Here is a 21,411-nt window from a genome sequence, read left to right as displayed (position 1 = left end):
AAAAAGAGCCTGTTTCCTAGTTGGTTCCTCAACATATTGTTCTAGTAAACTGTCTCGAATGCATTCCATGAACTCGTCCTCCAAACTACTTTTGCCAATTTGGTTTGCCCAGTCTATATGAAGATTAAAGACCCCCACGATTATTGCATTACCCTTGTTACGTGCTCCTCTAATTTCCTGATTTATACTCTGTCCAACACTATACCTACTGTTAGGGGGCCTATAAACAACTCCCACCAGTGTTTTCTGCCCCTTGTTATTTCTTAGCTCCATCCAGACTGATTTTACATCCTGATTTTCTGAGCTAAGATCCTCTCTCTCTACTGCCTTTATCTCATCCTTCATTAGCAGGGCTACCCACCCCCCCCACCCCCACCTCCTTTTCCATTTTGCCTATTTTTTCTAAACAGTAGGTCAGTGAGGATGGGGTGATGGGTGAACGGGATGTGATGCGGAATAGGAAATGTGCAGCAGAGCTTTGGATGAACTAAGCTTATAGAGGGTGGAGGATGGGAGACCGGCCAGGAGAGCATTAGAACAGCCAAGTCTGGAGGTGGCAAAGGCATGGATGAGGTTTTCAGCAGCAAATGAGCTGACATAGCAGCAATGGTGGGCGATGTTACGGAGGTGGAAGTAGACGGTCTCGTGATGGGGAGGGTATGGGATTAAGTAAAATGTTCTCTATTAAAGAGACAATTCTTTTTTAACTTGCTTAAGCTGCAAGCTGCCATTTAGAAAGAACACTGAAACATTTTAATATTCTATAGAATAGAATATTAAAGTGATTTATGATTCTGTGTGGGTCCCCTCCATTTGTCGAACAAATGCTAGCACTGCGCATGTTCAGGGTAGCAGCCAATAAGACTGTAGACCTGATTCTCTGACCTACCCTCGCTCCTACTGAGGCTCTGCACTGGCGTCAAAGCCTCACAGGGTGACTCCTTACCCATTTATGATGAAACCTAAGATTTACCCCAAAAACTTCCTTTTGGTTCACAGACAGGGATGCATTAGTTTGGCCTCTAAAACTTTTAAGGTCAGTGTGGAAAATATAACCAGTTACCTTCCCATCGTAATCAAGGTGTAACAGTCATTCATGGGAGAGGGCAGCCCAATTACAAAGAGGTGTACTAAGAGATTTCAAGAAATAATTGCACGTAATTCTGCATCTACACATGTGGCTGGGCAAGAGTTTGGGATTGGACAGTCCCCCTTTAAAGGGCATTTACTGTCTGCAAGTTTCTTGAACTCACCCTTTTTACACACTTGGAATTGTGGCTATGGTCACTCTTACTGCGCTGCTCTGTAAGTATTTTCAGATTTGCTATTTTTAAATATGACGGCACTCAAAAAAAAAGCTGTATAAAATTTACAGGAACCTACCACTTTCTGTATACTAAAGAAAGCAGGCAGGGCTCCCCCTGGTGAAGTAGTGTGTAAAGGCACTGCCTAATACTAAGCTGAACAGATGAGCAGGTACACAGTTCAATCCCTGATCTGTGCTGCGTTGGCTTGGCTCAAGGATGTATGAGTGTGACAATCGGCCTTAGTGCCCCCGGAATAATGAACGGGGAATAAAAGTCAGCCACGTCTGGTTGCTTATCCAGTCACTCCTGCAGAAGTGAACACTGGAGGCTTCAGCTGTAATACTCTTCCACAGTTAAATAAGCTGCTGACAGTTCCTGTCCCACCTCACATATGGAGAATGGTCACGTGGGTGAGGTACAGGAGAGCTGCGGAACTCAGTGGAACACTGCCCCAGAAGGACTTGGCACTCATAAGAGGGGAAGTAATTGGAAAAATGAAAGCTGGCATAAAAATAGCCCTGGTGTTAATCGCCTCTTAAAGAGTCCAGGGCCCATTGAAACCCTGGGCTAAAAATTGGTTCTGGCCCAAAATTGGGCCTCGGGCCTGATTTTAATAATGGGGGCAAGCTGCCTCTGGAGGAGCGACAGGCCTCTGTGGTCCAATCCAATTTAGGCCACTTGCCTCACCGGCAGCAGCTCCGAGGTAAATCCTGGAAGGGGGGAGGGGGGAGATGAATGGGAGGGGAGGGGAGGGGAGGGGAGGGGGAGATGAATGGGAGGGGAGGGGGGAGATGAATGGGAGGGGAGGGGAGGGGGGAGATGAATGGGAGGGGAGGGGAGGGGGGAGATGAATGGGAGGGGAGGGGAGGGGGGAGATGAATGGGAGGGGAGGGGAGGGGAGGGGGGAGATGAATGGGAGGGGAGGGGAGGGGGGGAGATGAATGGGAGGGGAGGGGAGGGGGGGAGATGAATGGGAGGGGAGGGGAGGGGGGGAGATGAATGGGAGGGGAGGGGAGGGGAGGGGGGAGATGGAGGGGAGGGGAGGGGAGGGGAGGGGGGAGATGAATGGGAGGGGAGGGGAGGGGAGGGGGGAGATGAATGGGAGGGGAGGGGAGGGGAGGGGGGAGATGGAGGGGAGGGGAGGGGAGGGGGAGATGAATGGGAGGGGAGGGGAGGGGAGGGGGGAGATGAATGGGAGGGGAGGGGAGGGGGGAGATGAATGGGAGGGGAGGGGAGGGGAGGGGGGAGATGAATGGGAGGGGAGGGGAGGGGGGAGATGAATGGGAGGGGAGGGGAGAGGGGAGGGGAGGGGAGGGGAGGGGGGAGATGAATGGGAGGGGAGGGGAGGGGGGAGATGAATGGGAGGGGAGGGGAGGGGGGAGATGAATGGGAGGGGAGGGGAGGGGGGAGATGAATGGGAGGGGAGGGGAGGGGAGGGGGGAGATGAATGGGAGGGGAGGGGAGGGGGGAGATGAATGGGAGGGGAGGGGAGGGGAGGGGGGAGATGAATGGGAGGGGAGGGGAGGGGGGAGATGAATGGGAGGGGAGGGGAGGGGAGGGGGGAGATGAATGGGAGGGGAGGGGAGGGGAGGGGGGAGATGAATGGGAGGGGAGGGGGGGATATGAATGGGGGGGCGGTGAGACCGCAGGTGGGCAGTGGCCCTCGGGAGTGCTCTGGGACCAGGAGGAGCACCACTGCTCCACCCAGCTCCAAAGGAAGATAATTTTTTTTAAGAACTTACTTTTTGGTGGCGGTTGCTCGTTAGGCCACAGCACTGCCACCAACACCTGAGTGGAACAGGCCCGACAACTGCCCCGCTCAGCGCTGACAAAGTTTGCTGAGAGTTCCTTAAATGAACACTAGACCACAATTAGCATATGCAAGGGGCCTGATGCCTGTTTAAGGCAGCCGCTTGGGATGCCGGAAAATCGTCCGAGGCCAGTATGGAATCGGACATATTTTGGGTGCCCTTGGGCCACTAGCCTGGAAAATGGGCACAATTAGGACCAATCTCTACCCTGTCTTTGTCCAGTGCTAGAGCAGTTCTGGGGCAGAATGTCTTATAATTGCGTACGTCAATAATTAAAGGCAAGTATCCCCGACTTTGACAATTACATGAAATAGTTAAGACGTCATAACAGGTTTTCAACTGTGCCAATTTCTGGCAAACCCAGCCGATTACCTGATTCACAGGTTAATAATGAATGTTCTAGAAAACACGATCTTCACTTGTACTTTTCACAGAAAAAAAAATCTATTAAGATGTAACTGTGTCTGGCAAAAATACACAGCCAATAAGAATTCAAGTTTTTTTTTGAGAAATCTGACTATAAAACTCTGTCATTAGTGGACTACTAGTCAGGCTGGTGCACCTCTGAAAGCTAGTCAATAGTTCAAAGGAATGTCTGTGTTTAATACTGGCCTTAGAGTTGGCGATTCAGTGCGGAGAGACTTGCAAAGATCCTGGAACGTCCGACTTTGATCTTCACATCTCTGTATCATGGCCCAGAGTTCCTTACAATGTTCTCAAGTAGTTTTAGTTGCGTTTTTTTTTTGTTGTGGATCTCTTTGTGCACTGTTCATCACTAAAGCACAATCATGTTCACTTGGAAGTCCTCATTTCCAGCATGCCCGGGCGGTACAGGTAGTTCCAGATGGCATAGTAATGGATGCCTGCTCCGATGGCCACAAAGAGGTGCCATATTGCGTGTGCGAATGGAATCCGGCCATCGCTCTTAAAGAACAACATCCCCAGGCAGTAGAAGAGACCGCCCACAAGCAATTCAAACAGTCCATCAGTGTTCGTCTGCGTCAAGAGAGCAAGAAAAGCACATTTATTTCAAATAAAGCATTTTACTAAGCAACACTTCAGCTGCGCTGTAATTAAATTACATGCATCTTATTAACATACTGAATAATTTAAACATAATCAGATGTCTAAACTTGTCATTGGTATATTTTCACCTTGCCAGTGACATATCATTTGCCAACCAATCCCCCTCCCCAAAACGCAAAGAAAGAAACCACTTGTATTTATAAAGCGCCTTTCACGACCTCAGGACGTCCCAAAGCGCTTTACAGCCAATGAAATACTTTTGAAATGTAGTCACTGTTGTAATGTAGAGAAATGCAGCAGCCAATTTGCACTCAGCAAGCTCCCACAAACAGCAATGTGATAATGACCAGATAATCTGTTTTATTTTAGGCGAGAGTGCTACCAACTGAGCCACGGCTGACATGTAAGAAAAAGACAAAGAAAAGCAGTTAAGAGGCAATCCATTCTGACTGGTTTTATTGCAGCCTTCCTCCAGCAGTTTGACACAACTGCCATGTACCTCTTGATTAGGGAACAGCCGTGGCTCAGTTGGTAGCACTCTCACCTCTGAGTCACACGGTCGTGGGTTCACAATCCCGTTCCAGAGGCTTGAGCACATAATTTAAGCTGACACTCCCAGTGCAGTACTGAGGGAGTGCTGCACTGTTGGAGATGCCGTTTTTCAGATGAGATGTTAAACCGAGGCCCCGTCTGCCCTCTCAGGTTGACTTAAAAGATCCCATGGCACTATTCGAAGAGCAGGGGAGTTCTCCCCGGTGTCCTGGCCAATATTTATCCCTCAACCAACATCACTAAACAGATTATCTGGTCATTTATCTCATTGCTGTTCGTGGGACCTTGCTGTGCGCAAATTGGCTGCTGCATCTCCCTACATTACAACAGTGACTACACTTCAAAAGTACTTCATTGGCTGTAAAGCATTTTGAGGTGTCCCGAGGTTGTGAAAGGCGGTAGATAATTGCAAGTCTTTCCTTCTTTGTGATTCATAGACCGATGTCCCCTTGGTCTCCAGTCAAGACATTTTACAAAGTTGAGGCTAAGTCCTCCCCAATTTGTGATATTTTTTGTCGCTGATTATAATACTGCTTTTCAACATTATACTATAATTTTCCCCTTGTATTTTTCTGGCTGAATTTATCAAACACAAAATAAACAGCAGCGAGATGTCATGGTTGTGCTGTACCTACACTCCAGAGAAGAAACTCTGGTTAGTGTCTGAAGAGTATGTAACAATATCACCAAAAACATCTTAACTAGTCATTTATCTCATTGCTGTTTGTGAGACCTGGCTGTGCGCAAAATTGGTTATCGTATTTCCCTACATTACAACAGCCGCTACATGTCCAGAAGTACGTCACTGGCTGTAAAACGTTTTGGGACGTCCTGAGGTCATGAAAGGCACTATATAAATACAAGTTCTTTTTGACTTTATTGGTACCAAATTTCACAGACATCACTGTAAGAAACAAAGACTTGCATTTATAACATTACCACACACACAGCATCAACATGTATTAGGAAAAAAAATCAACCTCTTACCATCGATAGAACGACGAGTGCAGGAAAGATGCCCATTACCACGTAGCAGATCAGCTCCACAATTTTATACCTACAGGAAGAAAGGGACAGAGGGGTAAGAGAGGGAAGGAAAGGGCACAACCTTGAGAGTGAGATCGTTACTATATCACGTACATCACAGGTGAAATTAAATACTAACTGTGTCTTCCACAGAATAGCTAACTTGCTCTTCGTCCATCAGAAGCAATTTGATGGAGAATGGTTAGGGTTCTGGGCACTCACTGCCTTTAGTGATGGTTTCATACAGTGACTATGGCACTCGTGGGAAGACAAGGCCCCCTGGCCCGGCACAATATACAGCAGCACCCCCAACGCATCACACTGCTGGGACTCAGAGGTCTGGATATCTGTCTGCGGAGAGCAACCCGAGTACAAGTATCCCTAACACTGGTTCTAGTCCAGTCTTTGCACCACCCTTGCTGTAACTTTGAATTTGGTACAGTAATCAATCAGCATGAGCTGGTCTCAACTAAAACCAGGTGGATTGGGCGGTAGCAAATGTAACCCCGCTATTGAAGAAAGGAGGGAGAGAGAAAACAGGGAACTATAGGCCAGTTAACCTGACATCAGTAGTGGGGAAAATGCTAGAATCTATTATTAGGGACATAGTAACAGGGCACTTAGAAAATTATATATTTAGGCAGAGTCAACATGGTTTTATGAAAGGGAAATCATGTTTGACAAATCTGTTAGAGTATTTTGAGGGTGTAACGAGCAGGGCAGATAAAGGGGAACCAGCGGATATAGTATACTTGGATTTTTAAAAGGCATTCGATAAGGTGCCACACAGGAGGTTGTTACACAAGATTAGGGCTCATGGGATTGGGGGTAATATATTAGCATGGATTGAGGATTGGTTAACGGACAGAAAACAGAGAGTAGGAATAAATGGGTCATTCTCAGGTTGGCAGGTTATAACTAGTGGGGTGCCGCAAGGATCAGTGCTTGGGCCTCAGCTATTTACAATCTATATTAATGACTTAGATGAGGGGACCGAGTGTAATGTATCCAAGTTTGCTGATGATACAAAGCTAGGTGGGAAAGTAACTTATGAGGAGGACACAAAGAGGCTACAAAGACACATGGACAGGTTATGGGAGTGGGCGAGAAGGTGGCGGATGGAGTATGATGTGGGGAAATGTGAAATGATCTACTTTGGTAGGAAGAATAGAAAAGCAGAATATTTTTTAAAAGGTGAGAGACCAGTAAATGTTGGTATTCAGAGGGATTTGGGTGTCCTTGTACACGAAACACAGAAAGTTAACATGCAGGTACAGCAGGGAATTAGGAAAGGAAAATGGTATGTTAGCCTTTATTGCAAGGGGACTGGAGTATAAGAGTAAATCTTTCTGTAATTATGGGCTTTGGTGAGGCCATGCCTGGAATACTGTGTACAGTTTTGGTCTCCTTACCTAAGGAAGGATATACTTGCCTTAGAGGGGGTGCAACAAAGGTTCACTAGACTGATTCCTGGGATGAGAGGGTTGTCCTATGAGGAGAGATCGAGTAAAATGGGCCTATATTCTCCAGAGTTTAGAAGAATGAGAAGTGATCTCATTGAAACGTATAAACTCTTAGAGGGCTTGACAGTTAGATGCTGAGAGGCTGTTTCCCCTGGTTGGAGAGTCTAGAACTAGGGGTCATGGTCTCAGGATAAGGGGTCTGCCATTTAGGACAGAGATAAGGAAAATTTTCTTCCCTCAGAGGGTTGTGAATCTTTGGAAATCTCTACCCCAGAAGGCTGTGGATGCTGAGTCGTCGAGTATATTCAAAACTGAGATTGATAGATTTTTCGACAGTAAGGGAATCAAGGAATATGGGATAAGGCAGGAAAGTGGAGTTGAGGTAGAAGATCAGCTATGATCTTATTGCATTGAGGAGCAGGCTTGAGGAGCATTATGGCCTACTCCTGCTCCTATTTCTTATGTTCTTGTGTTCTTAAAACCAACCAGAATAACAGGGCCATAAAACTGAAGGAACTGGCTACCAGGTGTAATGTCCATTTTGATTTCACTAATTCAATGACCTGAAAGATCTAACGTGATGCAATTCTACTTCAGGTTAGCACGGGACCATGGCAAGAAAAGTTCTGTAACACCAATCCCACTTAAGATCAACATTTACGATCACAATGATCGTCCACAGTCATTTTAAGATCAAGCTCTATGCCTGCCTCTCCATATCACACTGGCTTGTTAATCTCTGTGTAACTAGGTTTGATATCAATCAAACGTAGAACGATCTTACCTCTCTACACAGGCAAAATGGCTACTGCTTAGCTAATGATCAGGTTCGGGGAAGTGTTGAAGCGTCAATGTCCATCTGGTGCAATACTCATTAATTCTTCATATGTCTTTAATGCACGTTGAGGATATTTGACAGTATTTAATACCTAAGAAGTGATCTAGCATTGTACAGTGGCAGAAAACTGGATTCAGTGCCAAGTTCTAATTTATTATTAAGCCATTACCTCTGGAAATCAAGTTTGATTATGACACATCAGATAAGGTCAAAACAATGAGTCAACGCAGCTTGAATTGGATCAGGGCCAAACCCATCCGAACACGTCACTCCAGCACAACCAATCCAATGGGATTTTCCAGCAGGTAATTCTCAATCATTCTCACCTCCCCAGATAACTGTGTGCAGAACAGGCTCGAGGAGCTGCTGTTCCTATATAATATTAATCAGATGGCAACGATGAAGAAGATTATGAAAGCAACGATTAAAAATAATATAAAAATCAAACTGAAGGAAGTCACGCACCAGAAGACTGAAGGAAAGTGAGAGTGGAGATTGAAAAATATTGGAAAATGGGAATGAAGTAAGTTAAAGGATGACTTTAGTGGTCCGGGTTATTCATGAGACAGCTGATAGTGCAACTCACATTTAAATGACGTATATGGAGGCTAAGGCATGTTTTATATTGAGGTACATTAAATTCAGGCTAGTTGTGACAACAGTCCATTAATCTAAAAAATGCAGCATTAAAATGGCTCTATCATAAAATAAAACAGAATACATTGCAGGAATAAATAGGAAATGGTTTTATAATATCTTGGGATTCTAATAAGAACTGGATTATGATCAATCTGGGTTTTTATCACTGAAAAGGAATTAGCCCCAAGATGTCGTAATGGTTGTCCTGCCTCACAGTTCAAGGGGAGTTACAATTCCAAGGCTTTATCCAGTGGGGTGTGCACTTTCACCAATACATTTGGCTGCAGCAGGGATGATATCCTATACCTGGGCCTAATGTCAGTGCCTGAACATGACTGGTGTTGGAACATAGTGATCACAAATTATAGCAGCACAGCCAAACCATCATAGTTACTTCATCGGGAGGTACAATGAGAAAAGCCATTTGTACAGTACACTCATTAACTTCATACACGTCCTCAGCACACTTTGCGAATGCATGATATCGACAAAGCAAATCGGCAATCCCAAACTTTTTTTTCTTAAACCAATGTAACAAAAAGAGTGAGAGAGGCACTGGATGGGACAGTGGGTTGGTGTCAGTATGGTTTCATCTCTAGAACCTGGGCTCAGTCCAGCTTACATGGGGCAGACGTCCCCTCTGTACCAGCTGCAAAAAGACTTTGAGGAGTCTGAGCTCGAACTCCAGTCAGCGTGTGCACACAGCACAAAACCTTGGTACTAAATAAACTCAAACATAAGCATAGTGGGTATGGGAAATAGATAGCATCATGCTGGTTGAGGCAGAGTTGGGGAAAAATCAAGAGAAATTTACTCCACATTTAGACCATGCAATCTGGGAGAGCTTGCATTATTTTGTAAAAGTTTGAAACCGGTAGTCCGTTTGTAAAATATTAATAAAGCGAAGGAGGCTGCTGAAACATTAGAAATGATTGTACAAGCTAATTACGTCCTCACATATGCACCACTGCTGCTCAAGAGAGGGACAATGGAGAACTGCCAGTCTGCAGTCTCCAACCCCAGCACCATTACTTAGCTAGGTGAACTCTAATCCTAGGTGACCTGCAGCTCACCCCATGCCAGAGTTCAGGCTTAGGTGCCTGGTTCTATTAAAAGTATCTTGTCTAGGAACATAGGAACAGGAGTAGTCCATTCAGCCCCTCGAGCCTGCTGCCATTCAATTAGATCATGGCTGATCTGTATCTCAACTCCATTTACCCACCTTGGTTCCATATCCATTCATCATAGAATCATAGAAAGGTTACAGCATGGAAGGAGGCCATTCGGCCCGTCGAGTCCGTGCCAGCTCTATGCAAGAGCAATCCAGCTAGTCCCACTCCCTCGCCCTATCCCCATAGCCCTGCAAATGTTTTTCCTTTCAAGTACTTATCCAGTTCCCTTTTGAAGGCCATGATTGAATCTGCCTCCACCATCCCCTCTGGTAGTGCATTCCAGATCCTAACCGCTCGCTGTGTAAAAAAGTTTTTCCTCATGTCTCATTAATAACCTTACCGAGCTTAGTTTTGACATTTTCAATTGACCTAGCCTCAACAGCTTTTTGGGGAGAAAGTTCCAGATTTCCGCTACCATTTGTGTGAGGAAGTGCTTCCTGACATCACCCCTGAATGGCCTAGCTCTAATTTTAAGGTTATGCCCCCTTGTTCTGGACTCTCCCACCAGAGGAAATAGTTTCTCTCTATCCACCCTACCAAATCCTTTAATCATCTTAAACATCTTACTTATATCACCCCTTAATCTTCTATACTCGAGGGAACACAAGCCTAGTCTATGCAGCCTGTCCTCATATTTTAACCCTTTTAGCCCCGGTATCATTCTGGTGAATCTGTGCTGCCCCCCCTCCAAGGCCAATATATCCTTTTGGTGCCCAGAACTGAACACAGTACTCCAGCACACTGTCTGACTCTAGCGATTTATTGTTACCAGGTGCCTGCTCCCTTTTTCTTTCCTTAACTGTGCAGTCTAACCATACAACTGGTAAAATTCAGCATCTCCTTCTGTTCTCTGGGCAACTCCGACAGCCAGTGTTTATTGACACCCACATTCATAACTCCAGTAGAGGGTTGTTCGCATTTGCAATGTTTCCTTTATATTTTCCTAACTTTGTCATTCCAAATGGAAATTTCAGTTCTTTGCGAAGTACTGAAATATGGCTTGGCTGTAATATTTATTAGAATTCTGAAATGTTAAAGGAGTCAATTTTTTTTTAAAAATTCTCCCTCTCTTTAAAAAGCCCACCCTCTACCCTCCACATCAATTGGAACCTACACTCCTTCCTGGTTGGGAAGGTAGACTGGTCTGTGCTAAGTGCCAGCCTCTAGTGGGCACAGCAGACTTTGTGCAGTTGGGAGGCACTTTGCCTCTGCTGACCAGCACTTCCTGAAGGCCAGACTGAGAGTGGGAACTCATTTTGTGTGGGTGTCAGTGGGCTGGGGGAGGGAGTGGGATCAATATCCAGCACGCTATGGTATAGTGCGTTAGTATAACAGAGCTGCTTTGTTAGTGAGTCTTAACTAAGTAGGTAATAATTATAACACAGTTATAAGTACATACCAGCTCCTCCTTACTATGCCCTTCATTTCTGTTTCACTTTCAGTCAGTCTAGGTACTCACCGTTCATGAAACAGAAACACATAGACGGTCCCTACACAGGCCATTATCCATATGATCCAGCGCATGTGAGATGCCCAGGGGCCCAGCTCCCGCAGATTCAGCCTATGGAAGGGAACAGCAGCACATTAACTTGGTTCAGTTCAACAGGGGGGGGCGGGGGGGGGGGTGCAAAGCCAGGGTTTTGTGAATGGAATGGACGCTTATTTCAGGGGCTGCTACGACACAGGTGTTACTCAAGTTGGTCTTGAGCCGGTTAGGGGCGCAGGAGTTGTTCTTACGATGCCATGGGCCGTGAGGGCAAAGTTCAAGTGATCCTGAACTCCAGGGTTGGATTACTGTATTAAATTCAACGAGTGCTCATGGCATTAAGTCTGTCAACGCTGGGAAATACGATAAGGCAACATCTTCAGTGATGAGTATTCGTCAGCCAGACACTATTCAGGAGGTGTAAGGGATGTTTCCAGCACTGACCCTTTTTAACTTGTTTGATCACTAGCTCTATCGATATGAAAGTGAGGAGAGATGTTGGGAGCAATTTCTTTACGGAGCACGGAATGCCTTGCCACAGAGGTTGAGGCAGAGACCGTTGCATCTTTTAAGGGAATCGGGAGTCAATATTTGAAGCAGAGGAGTCTAAAGAGCTACGGGGAGAGTGCATAGCATTGGGATTTTTTTTTAGATTGCTCTAGCAAAGATCTGGCACAGGCATGAAGGGCCGAATGACCTACCGTGCTGTAAACTTTATGATCCCAGGGTAGTCTTTTGCTGCCTGACGCACTTCAAAACACTGCCCGTTACTCACTGTCCCTGAACTTACAAAAGCCCTCATCTTGCTCCTCTTATTTGCAGTAGGTACCACATGGTGGTAGTATTGAGCCATACATGCTTCGAAGACCCCAAGTCGAAACCCTGGTCTTCACTGAGTTAGCTGATCTCAGCCAAGGTGGTGGTGAGGAATGCTCTTATCTTAGTCCAGAGGCCCCCAGTGGAAAGCACAAACTGGGACACAGAGTCAGGATGGGCTTGGGCTCGGATGCAATGCCTTCCATGGTTGAATAACTCGCTGAAGCGCGCCGTCCAGGCTGTCACATTAAAAAAATGGCCTTTTAGACGGGGTTAGCAGAGGGTGGCCAACACCTATAAGCCCTGTTCCTCCAGCATGAGTCAGAACCCTGGAATGAAAAAGGGAGCGAACAGAAGGAAAATCCTAATAATATCTCTTGGATTGGGACAGTGGAAGCAAAAACCTTGGAATCATTTAAGAAACAACTGGGAGGGGGGATTTTAATCCATCCTTCTCGGTGGAAACAGTTAAAATTGCCTGTGAAAACACATCACACCACTCCCACTCCATTACCGCCCACCACCACCTTAACTGGGCCCTTTTATTTTTAGGCGGCCAAGGTGCCTGCCTGATTCAGTCGGGAGCTGCGACCGCCCGACGCAAGGAAAGTTCATCTGCAGGAAGAAGAGGCCCCCCCCACCTTCCCGTAAGGTAAGAGTTAAACTTTCCTTAGTGAGGCAGGAGGAGGAGTAGGAGTGCTCCTCCGGGCCCCTGAAGGAAAGTCTGGGCCTCTGCAACCCCAGGCTCCCCCACTCCGCCCTCCCCCACCTGCGAGATTCTGTCGAAATCGTGCCCACTCCCACCATCTCCGCCCCCCACCGCCAACCTCAACTTACCTGAGGACCAGCGGGCCACCTACTGGCACTCAGCCAGCTATCACTGTGCACCTGTTTTGGGAGGGCAGCTGGCCAGGGCATAAATGAGGCCTAGGTGATAAAATAGCCTGGACTTCAAATTGATGAAGCTCACCCCACCCCCTTACCCACCCAAAAACCACTCCCAATTAAAATCCACCCCCCCCCCCCCATGCTGCAGTAGGGGCCAGGCGATCTCCCAGGATTGATAAGTTAGGATAAACTGAGTAGCCTTCTTCATCTGTGTCTATCTTGTGATCTCATGACAAGAAACTCATCCCAAAGCAATAAAATAAAAAGCCGGAGACTGCACAGAACTTCAACAGCTTGCTCTTCAGCAAACTTATATCCTGCTGCCTGCTAAATTTAGCAAATTAATTCATAACTGCGTTTCCTAGGAGACCAGTTTGTAAATTATTGCCGTCTGAGTAACTCATTAAATCAGAGAAGATGAGAATGAATTCCGACTGTATATTCAATGCAATCCTGAATTTAGCCTTAATCCTTTATTTAAATCAATTTGATAAATAAAGCATTCTGTTCACTGTTGACTGCTCTTGGAGCTGTGGGCAATCATCAAATTCTCACGTTTAAAAAAAAAGTCCCTTCTCAATAAATCACCAGTTCAGGCAACATTAAAAGAAGAAAAATAAGAAGATGTCTAATGTATAAATCTGTTCACACAATTCCCTCTACCCCGGTCTTTAGCTCTTTAACTTTCTGTCCTAAAATCAAGCTGTATGATAGTACTGTACGAATGCTTAACACAGTGGTGTGAAATTAATTTTAACAGAGTGTGAACCTGGGCTGACTTTTTATTTTAAATGGGTTAATGGCTCACTTAAAGGGGTAGATCTTGACTTTGTGCCAAGGTGTAAAATGGATGATAGTGAGTCGGCAGCCCGTTTTACACCTCTCCCGATGACTTCAACGGAAATAAAAATCGGGAGAGGTGTAGAATGGACTGGCCACTCGCTATCACCGTTTTACACCGTCGCACAAAGTCAAGATCTACTCCAAAGTAACAGACAGAAGAATCTCATACAACAGCATTAAGCATATACAACATAGCATCATTACTAAGCTATTAACCCTTAGTACCCCACTAGTCCTGCCTGCTTGCTCAGAATTTCTAATTAATTTTTCTGCCCATCCTTCCATTTTTCCCTTCTCTCCCACTTGTTTCGTGGCCACCAGGCCCCTGCTCGCTCAGCCAAATAACCATTCTTCACATCTGAACCCAGACGGTGAGTGTCAGCAGGCATCTTGACACCAACGCCAAGCCTGATCCTCTCCCCACCTGATGTCCAGCAAGAGTTATTAGATAACAATCAGGAGCGTGAACCCAAGCTGATTTGTTTCCCTCCCATTCAAGCCCAGGGACACAGAGGCCAATGGCAGGATCCCCACTACTTGTAATAAATTGGATGGCCAGGTGGTGAGGGATAGTATACTAGAGCCTGGTCTTCAGTTGCTTCCAAGCCTTTATTCACAGAGATCAACATCACCCACCCCCACACCCTAGATGAGCTCTCTTGTAAAATGATACAAGAGAGACCCCAATTGATGCACACCACCTGAATACAATTAACACTCATTGATATAAATCATATGGACACAATTAACACTACTGTCCTGGCTGAGATAAGTTAACTCATCACAGGACAAGGATTGAACACGGAACCTTCCTGGTCTTTGAGGGTCAGTACCTTGCGGTTGATTCAACATCGGGGCATCCTTACTCAGAACTTGGTAGATGCACTTTTTCCGTTATATGTTCACTAAGTCCTGAGCAGTATACTTATGAGGGTAGAGTCCAAATAGGGTCGCCAACTCTGGTTGGACGTATTCCTGGAGGTATCGTCACGTGACTCTCCTGCCTCCAACCACTATATGTTAGATTATGCAGGTGTGTGTGTAATAAATATCAAAGCATTGGTTTTACGCACTGTATGTGCTATGAAATACAGTTAACTGTAACCACGTGCTGTATAAATCATAAGCCTGTAACTTGGGGCTGTTCCTAGGAACAGCTGCAGACACCCAGTATCTTTGAAGTACTAAGTCTGGAAAATGTGTATTGTGGGGACACAGCTCATTGTTTGTTCAAGATAGAAACATAGAAAATAGGGTCCGGAGTAGGCCATTCGGCCCTTCGAGCCCATTCAATATGATCATGGCTGATCCTCTATCTCAATATCATATTCCCGCTCTCTCCCCATACCCCTTGATGCCTTTTGTGTCTAGAAATCTATCTAGCTCCTTCTTAAATATATTCAGTGACTTGGCCTCCACAGCCTTCTGTGGTGGAGAATTCCACAGGTTCACCACCCTCTGAGTGAAGAAATTTCTCCTCATCTCAGTCCTAAATGTCCTACCCCGTATCCTGAGACTGTGACCCCTCGTTCTGGACCCCCCAGCCAGGGGAAACATCCTCCCTGCATCCAGTCTGTTTAGCCCTGTCAGAATTTTATATGTTTCAATGAGATCCCCTCTCATTCATCTAAACTCGAGTGAATACAGGCTGAGTCGACCCAATCTCTCCTCATATGACAGTCCTGCCATCCCAGGAATCAGTCTGGTGAACCTTTGCTGCACTCCCTCTATGGCAAGTATCTCCTTTCTTAGGTAAGGAGGCCAAAACTGCACACAATACTCCAGGTGTGGTCTCACCAAGGCCCTGTATAACTGCAGTAAGACATCCTTGCTCCTGTATTCAGATCCTCTTGCAATGAAGGCCAACATACCATTTGCAAAAGATTCTGGGGATGGGCAAGCTGCCCATCTCATATGGACGAGGCTGAATACCTGGCCAATGTCCCATGTCGTTAACAACGTCAACATATTGATGAGGGAACTTTAAGCCATCTCCTCTTGATGAGGTTACGTACCTTGCCACTGCCTCAGCAAGTCGATGGTGTCAGGTCAGGTGCCGGATTGTCAGGGTCCCCTTTGTCAAGCTGGTGGACTATGTCTGGCATCATCAACTGTGCTGTGGAGTTTTAGTCAGCGCACCACAGGACTTCCTGCTAAGCAGTGTATAAAGACACAGTTCAAGCAAGGGCTCAAGTAGGGGATCCCGCAAGAGGCAGCAGGCCAGTTGTTCAGGCAGATATACTGGCAGGAGCCCAACGGCCGTGTCAGAAGAAGGAAAGAAGTCTGCAAAAGGCAGGATCTGCGGGATCCACGAGGGTGGGGGGGGGCCGTGGGGATCGCGAGAGGCGAGAGACCAAGACGTGAGCCCTACCCAGAGTGGAAGCGGGTAATATACCTCCAGTTTCCATCCTGTAAACTGCTGCTCAAATACTGAGGGGAAAAATTCCGGCCATCATTAGGCGTAGGTAACGTGATCCGCTATTAACCCGTGCCCAAAGGCCCCTGCGCAGGCAGGACGAGAACTTCATCCTGCCTCAGTACTCACCGTCAATCTGCATTGAAACTCAGGCCTTGCGTGTCGATTCAATGCAATTCGTACTTTCCACCAGCAGGGGGAACCACAATCACTTAAAGGGAGGTTGTCTCTTCAAATCTATTAAAGGTAGCTAAAAATAACAGACTGCTGTCTGCACGGAGTCTGAACGGAGATCAGACATCGCACACGTAAAACACAGATGCAGGTCCCTTCCCTATGTTTACACACTGATGAGTTATGTTAAAACATTGAATAAAGGTTGCGCACTGCTAAATCCCACATCCTCCAATCAGCATGCCAGACCTCACCAATCTGCTGATCTGAGTTGGTACCAGGCCTGTGAGAGTGCATGCACCAAGGTTCTCTGCTGATGCACCAGAGACCTTGGTACAAGAGGTGGACAGAAGGAGGGACATCCTATATCCGCAGTGGTGGGGGGGGGAACGCAAGTGACCCTCCAGACATATACTCAAAAGACAGTGGGAGGCAGCGGGGGACGAAGTTAATGCCAAGCGCACAGCATCATGAACATGGATGCAGTGCGGGAAGAAATTCAATGCTTCACGAATGGTCAAGGTGAGTGAGGTCAACTGTCAAGTGGCGTCTCTACCAACTGCACCATGCACTACACCCCCCATCACCCACATACCAATAAACTCTTTCCATCAGTACTCAACTCTTCCGATCAGATGCTTCCTCTCACCCTTACACATTACCACTGTTGCAAGCCGCCCAACCACAACTCACAGGCCACATACACTGGCAGCTATTCAACCATGAAAGGCACATTACCCAGACACACATCTCGCTTTCTTGCAGAAGAAGGTGGCGCATAAGAGGAGGCAGCAAGTGGCCGTGGCATTTAGTCCCTCGAGCTTGTTCCGCCATTCAGTGAGATCATGGTGCACCTGCGACCTAACTCCATATATCCATCTTAGCCCCATATCCCTTAATACCCTTGGTTCACAGAAATCTATCAATCTCAGATTTAACATTCACAAGTGAGCTAGCATCAACTGCCGTCTGTAGGAGACCGTTCCAAACTTCTCCCACCCTTTGTGTGTAGAAGCATTTCCTAACTTCACTCCTGCACGTCCTGGCTCTAAATGTTAGGCTATGTCCCCGCGTCCTAGTATTGAAGTCTAGGAGACCTCCAAAAACAGTTACAAATGTCTCGGCAGCCAGAAGCAATAATCCAGCCACTCACCTGTAAATCCTGCATGGTCCCTTTAAATAGTGCTGGTGGGGGTCCTCCAGGCACTCAAAGATATGTTCAGATGGTCAGGGTTAAGACTGTGTGTTGAGTTGAATGTTAAGTGCCAAAATGGTGTCTATCACTTTACATCAATGTTACTCACTGATTGCATCCATTTTCTCTTTACTTTACATGCTTCTGGCATTTGGTATTTGCGTACGCGCTAACCCCATGCCAAAATGGCGTCCGGCGCACATCACGCTGGAAACACGCCATCTTGGATGTTTGAAAGGCCGCATAGCGCCATAACAACGGGCGCTACACGGCCCAATTTAGCGCCTTGAGCGTATTAAATTGTTCTTCATAATAAAGTACGCGCCACCATAACCAATTGGGGTCGACTCAAATCTTTCGGAACCAGCAAGTGAGTAGCAGAGCAGGGGCTCCCTAAGACTGTATATATCTATTCCCAATACCTGCTCCCACGCTCCTGACATTGGGCGCCCGACGTGTCCATCCTCATGACGCATCATTTTCTTACCCCAATTGGAAAGTGAACAGACACTTTGTTACTCAATTAGATAACTCTTGACTGATTCAAACAGCCTTTTGTCCCATCTTCCAACATTTTAAAAGAATAAATGAAAGTGTTCAAAGAAAATTTTAAAAATCATTTTTTTTAATGCCCCGATAATGTTTCTCCGGCGTTGCTGGAAGCAAAGTCCAGGAGATTAATCTATAATTCCTGGAGACTCCAGGGCAATCCTGGAGGGTTGGCAACACTGAGTCCAAGGCATTCAAAGCTTTCATCTTCAAAAGACTGTGGGACTTTAGGAGAAGGGCAGAAACAAAACCTTCAGGTATTAACAGTGGTGTGAAAGACATTTCAACTGCTGTGCCTGTCAAGGCGATGCTGAATCATAGCTGACAGCACGGATACATCCAGGTTAGCTGAACTACACAAGGGAAAGAGTCTGGCTGAAGAACCGAATTGGCAGGAACGTGCGAGCAGCTCAGGGAAAAGTGCCGGGAAACCGAAAAGGGAAAGGCATCATTTACAAAACGTGACCGGGGATTATCTTCACTCAGAGGGTGGTGAACCTGTGGATTTCTCTATCACAGAAGGCAGTGGAGGCCAAGTCATTAAATATATTCAAGAAGCAGATAGATATATTTCTTAATGCTAAATGGATCAAGGAATATGAGGAAAAAGCGGGAACAGGGTACTGAGTTAGACGATCAGCCATGATCATTTTGAATGGTGGAGCAGGCCCGAAGGGCCGAATGGCCTACTCTTGCTCCGATTTTCTATGTTTCTATGTTTCTATGATCGGGTGGCAGGGAGAGGAAGACAGGAGAAAGTAGAACAGGGAGTAGGGAAAACAAGCAGATTTTGAAAAGTGTAAAAGACATTCAATAAAGTATGCTAAGAAATGCATACATCATAGTGATAAAGGACTAAAGGAAAGTATTAAAGTCACTGCTATCAAAGATGGGAAGTCCCGTTCAGGAATGTTTTTTGTTGCTCAACCATCTGTTTACATGTCTTTTAATTTCATAAATCCTTATCCTTTTTCTTATAAAGCCCTCTTCATGCAATAGTCAGTTTACCATTGTAACCAGGATCACTTTTATCACGATGAAGATATGGTAACTGTACCCAAACTGAAGGCTGTGTTGCTTTTTGTTGGGAGAAGTGTGACCATTCTGAGAAGTGTGTCCATTCTGAGAAGTGTGACCATTCTGAGAAGTGTGTCCATTCTAAGAAGTGTGACCATTCTGAGAAGTGTGACCATTCTGAGAAGTGTGACCATTCTGAGAGTGTGTCCATTCTAAGAAGTGTGACCATTCTGAGAAGTGTGACCATTCTGAGAAGTGTGACCATTCTGAGAAGTGTGACCACTCTAAGAAGTGTGATTTTTCTGAGACATGTGACCAGAAATACTATGTTTCACTTCATTTGGTCACTGGAGTTTTAATCTGTGGTGTGGATATGGGCCTCACCCACAACTCCTACCTAGCAAGGACCCAATTTTAGCTGTTTTGTGTGTATGTGTGTGCACGTGTGTGCGTATTGGCTGCGTGTGTGTGTACATGCTTGTGTTTGCGTATGTCTATGTGTGTATGTGTACGTATGTGTGTACATGCGTATGCGCATGTTTGCGTGTCTGTGTGCGTGTTTGCTTATGTCTGTGTATGTGCAAATTTGGGTATGTCTGTGTATGTGCGTGTTTGCATGTGTGTGCGCGCTTGCAAATGTCTGTATATGTCTATGTGTGTTTGCACATGTCTGTGTGTGTGTGTGTGCGTATGTCTGTGATGTATGTGTGCAGGTTTGTGTGTGTGTGTGTGTGTGTGCGTATGTCTGTGATGTATGTGTGCAGGTTTGTGTGTGTGTGTGTGTGCGTATGTCTGTGATGTATGTGTGCAGGTTTGTGTGTGTGTGGACCCCATGTTTCCTTACAGGGAGAAAGGGGTGATTACCCAGGCCTATCCTGCTCACGTCCTAATGGCTTGCTATAGAGTGACATTGGCAGAGACTAGGGAGCAGGTTATCTGTCTTCCATACCTTTTTGACTGGGGCAAGGTGCATGACTGAGGTGGAAGTAGAAAAGTACCGGAGGGAAAAACTACCTTACCAAAAAAAAATGCATGTAAGCAAATCTGGCGAGAACATGGGTAATAATGATGGAATTTATTAGGATTATATCAAACATAAAGGTGTGAGATATAGACACTTACATTTGCAGAGCCTGAATGAAGGGCTTAATTAAATCCAAAGGATTTGAAGTTCCTGATTGGGGCACATTCTGGATTGCATTCCCTGGTTTTGGCTGTTGTAGGTGAGCAGTGAAGAAGGTAGGTTCATGAAATGTGTCTCTAACAAACTAGAACATCATGTCTTGGATGTTATTTCAGTCACATTAATCACCAATGTATCCTTTTCTGCTGGTCTTTGATGCGGGAAGGTATGAAAGTGCAGAACGAGGGCAGTGATGTGGCGTGTTGGAGCAGTGAAGAGTGGTGTTATGGAATGGCGAGGTGCAGACTCAATTCCCTACTCCACTGGCCTCCTGATCTCTGACTTGGTGCTGTGGCAAATCAGCAAGAATATAGGAACAGAAATAGGCCATTCAGCCTCTCGAGCCTGTTCCGCCATTCGATTAGATCATGGCTGATCTGTATCTTAACTCCATCTACCCGCCTTGGTTCTGTAACCCATAATACTCTTGCCTAACCAAAATCTATCAGTCTCAGTTTTGAAATTTTCAATTGACCCCCAGCCTCAACAGCTTTTTGGGGAGAGAGTTCCAGATTTCCACTCCCCTTTGGGTGAAGAAGTGCTTCCTGACATCACCACTGAATGGCCTAGCTCTAATTTTAAGGTTATGCTCCTTTGTTCTGGACTCCCCCCACCAGAAGAAATAGTTTCTCTCTATCTACCCAACCAAATCCTTTAATCATCGTAAACACTTCAATTAGATCACCCCTTAATCTTCTATACCCAAGGGAACACAAGCCTAGTCAAGGCAAACTGTCCTCATAATTTAACCCTTTTAGCCCCGGTATCATTCTGGTGAATCTGCGCTGCAGAAAAGAGCAGGTGCTTTCCCACGGCAACAAAAAAAAATTGCTGGGCAACTGGCAAATGAGCGGCGAAGGCAGATCCTGGGAGCAGGTCACCTACCTGACTCTTCAGCAATAGGAACTGCTCTGCCTGGCGAGATCAGAAGAAGGGAGAAAACATGATGGAGGGGAGAGGAAGCTAAGAGAGTGACGACACCTTCAGGAAACAAAGAGGAAAAGGCCACT

The 21,411-nt window shown here is 46.0% G+C and overlaps 1 protein-coding gene across 1 annotated transcript in view; it reads right to left on the bottom strand.

The window, feature by feature from the left end:
* Window positions 1–3,208: 3,208 nt before the first annotated feature.
* The window catches only part of mmd2a (monocyte to macrophage differentiation-associated 2a), an 87,301-nt gene continuing 69,098 nt past the window's right edge, over window positions 3,209–21,411 (bottom strand). The window contains exons 6-8 of the mRNA XM_068003665.1: window positions 11,294–11,395; window positions 5,684–5,753; window positions 3,209–4,114 (exon numbers count right to left, since the gene is read on the bottom strand). Coding sequence (XP_067859766.1) covers window positions 3,911–4,114; window positions 5,684–5,753; window positions 11,294–11,395 — 376 coding nt within the window. The 3' untranslated portion in view covers window positions 3,209–3,910. The remainder of the gene's footprint in view (window positions 4,115–5,683; window positions 5,754–11,293; window positions 11,396–21,411) is intronic.

The sequence above is a fragment of the Heptranchias perlo genome, chromosome 22 (genome assembly GCF_035084215.1).
Source record: "Heptranchias perlo isolate sHepPer1 chromosome 22, sHepPer1.hap1, whole genome shotgun sequence".
Classification (NCBI taxonomy): domain Eukaryota; kingdom Metazoa; phylum Chordata; class Chondrichthyes; order Hexanchiformes; family Hexanchidae; genus Heptranchias; species Heptranchias perlo.
The sequence above is the reverse complement of the archived record's forward strand: the minus strand, read 5'-3'. Positions and strand labels throughout refer to the sequence as shown.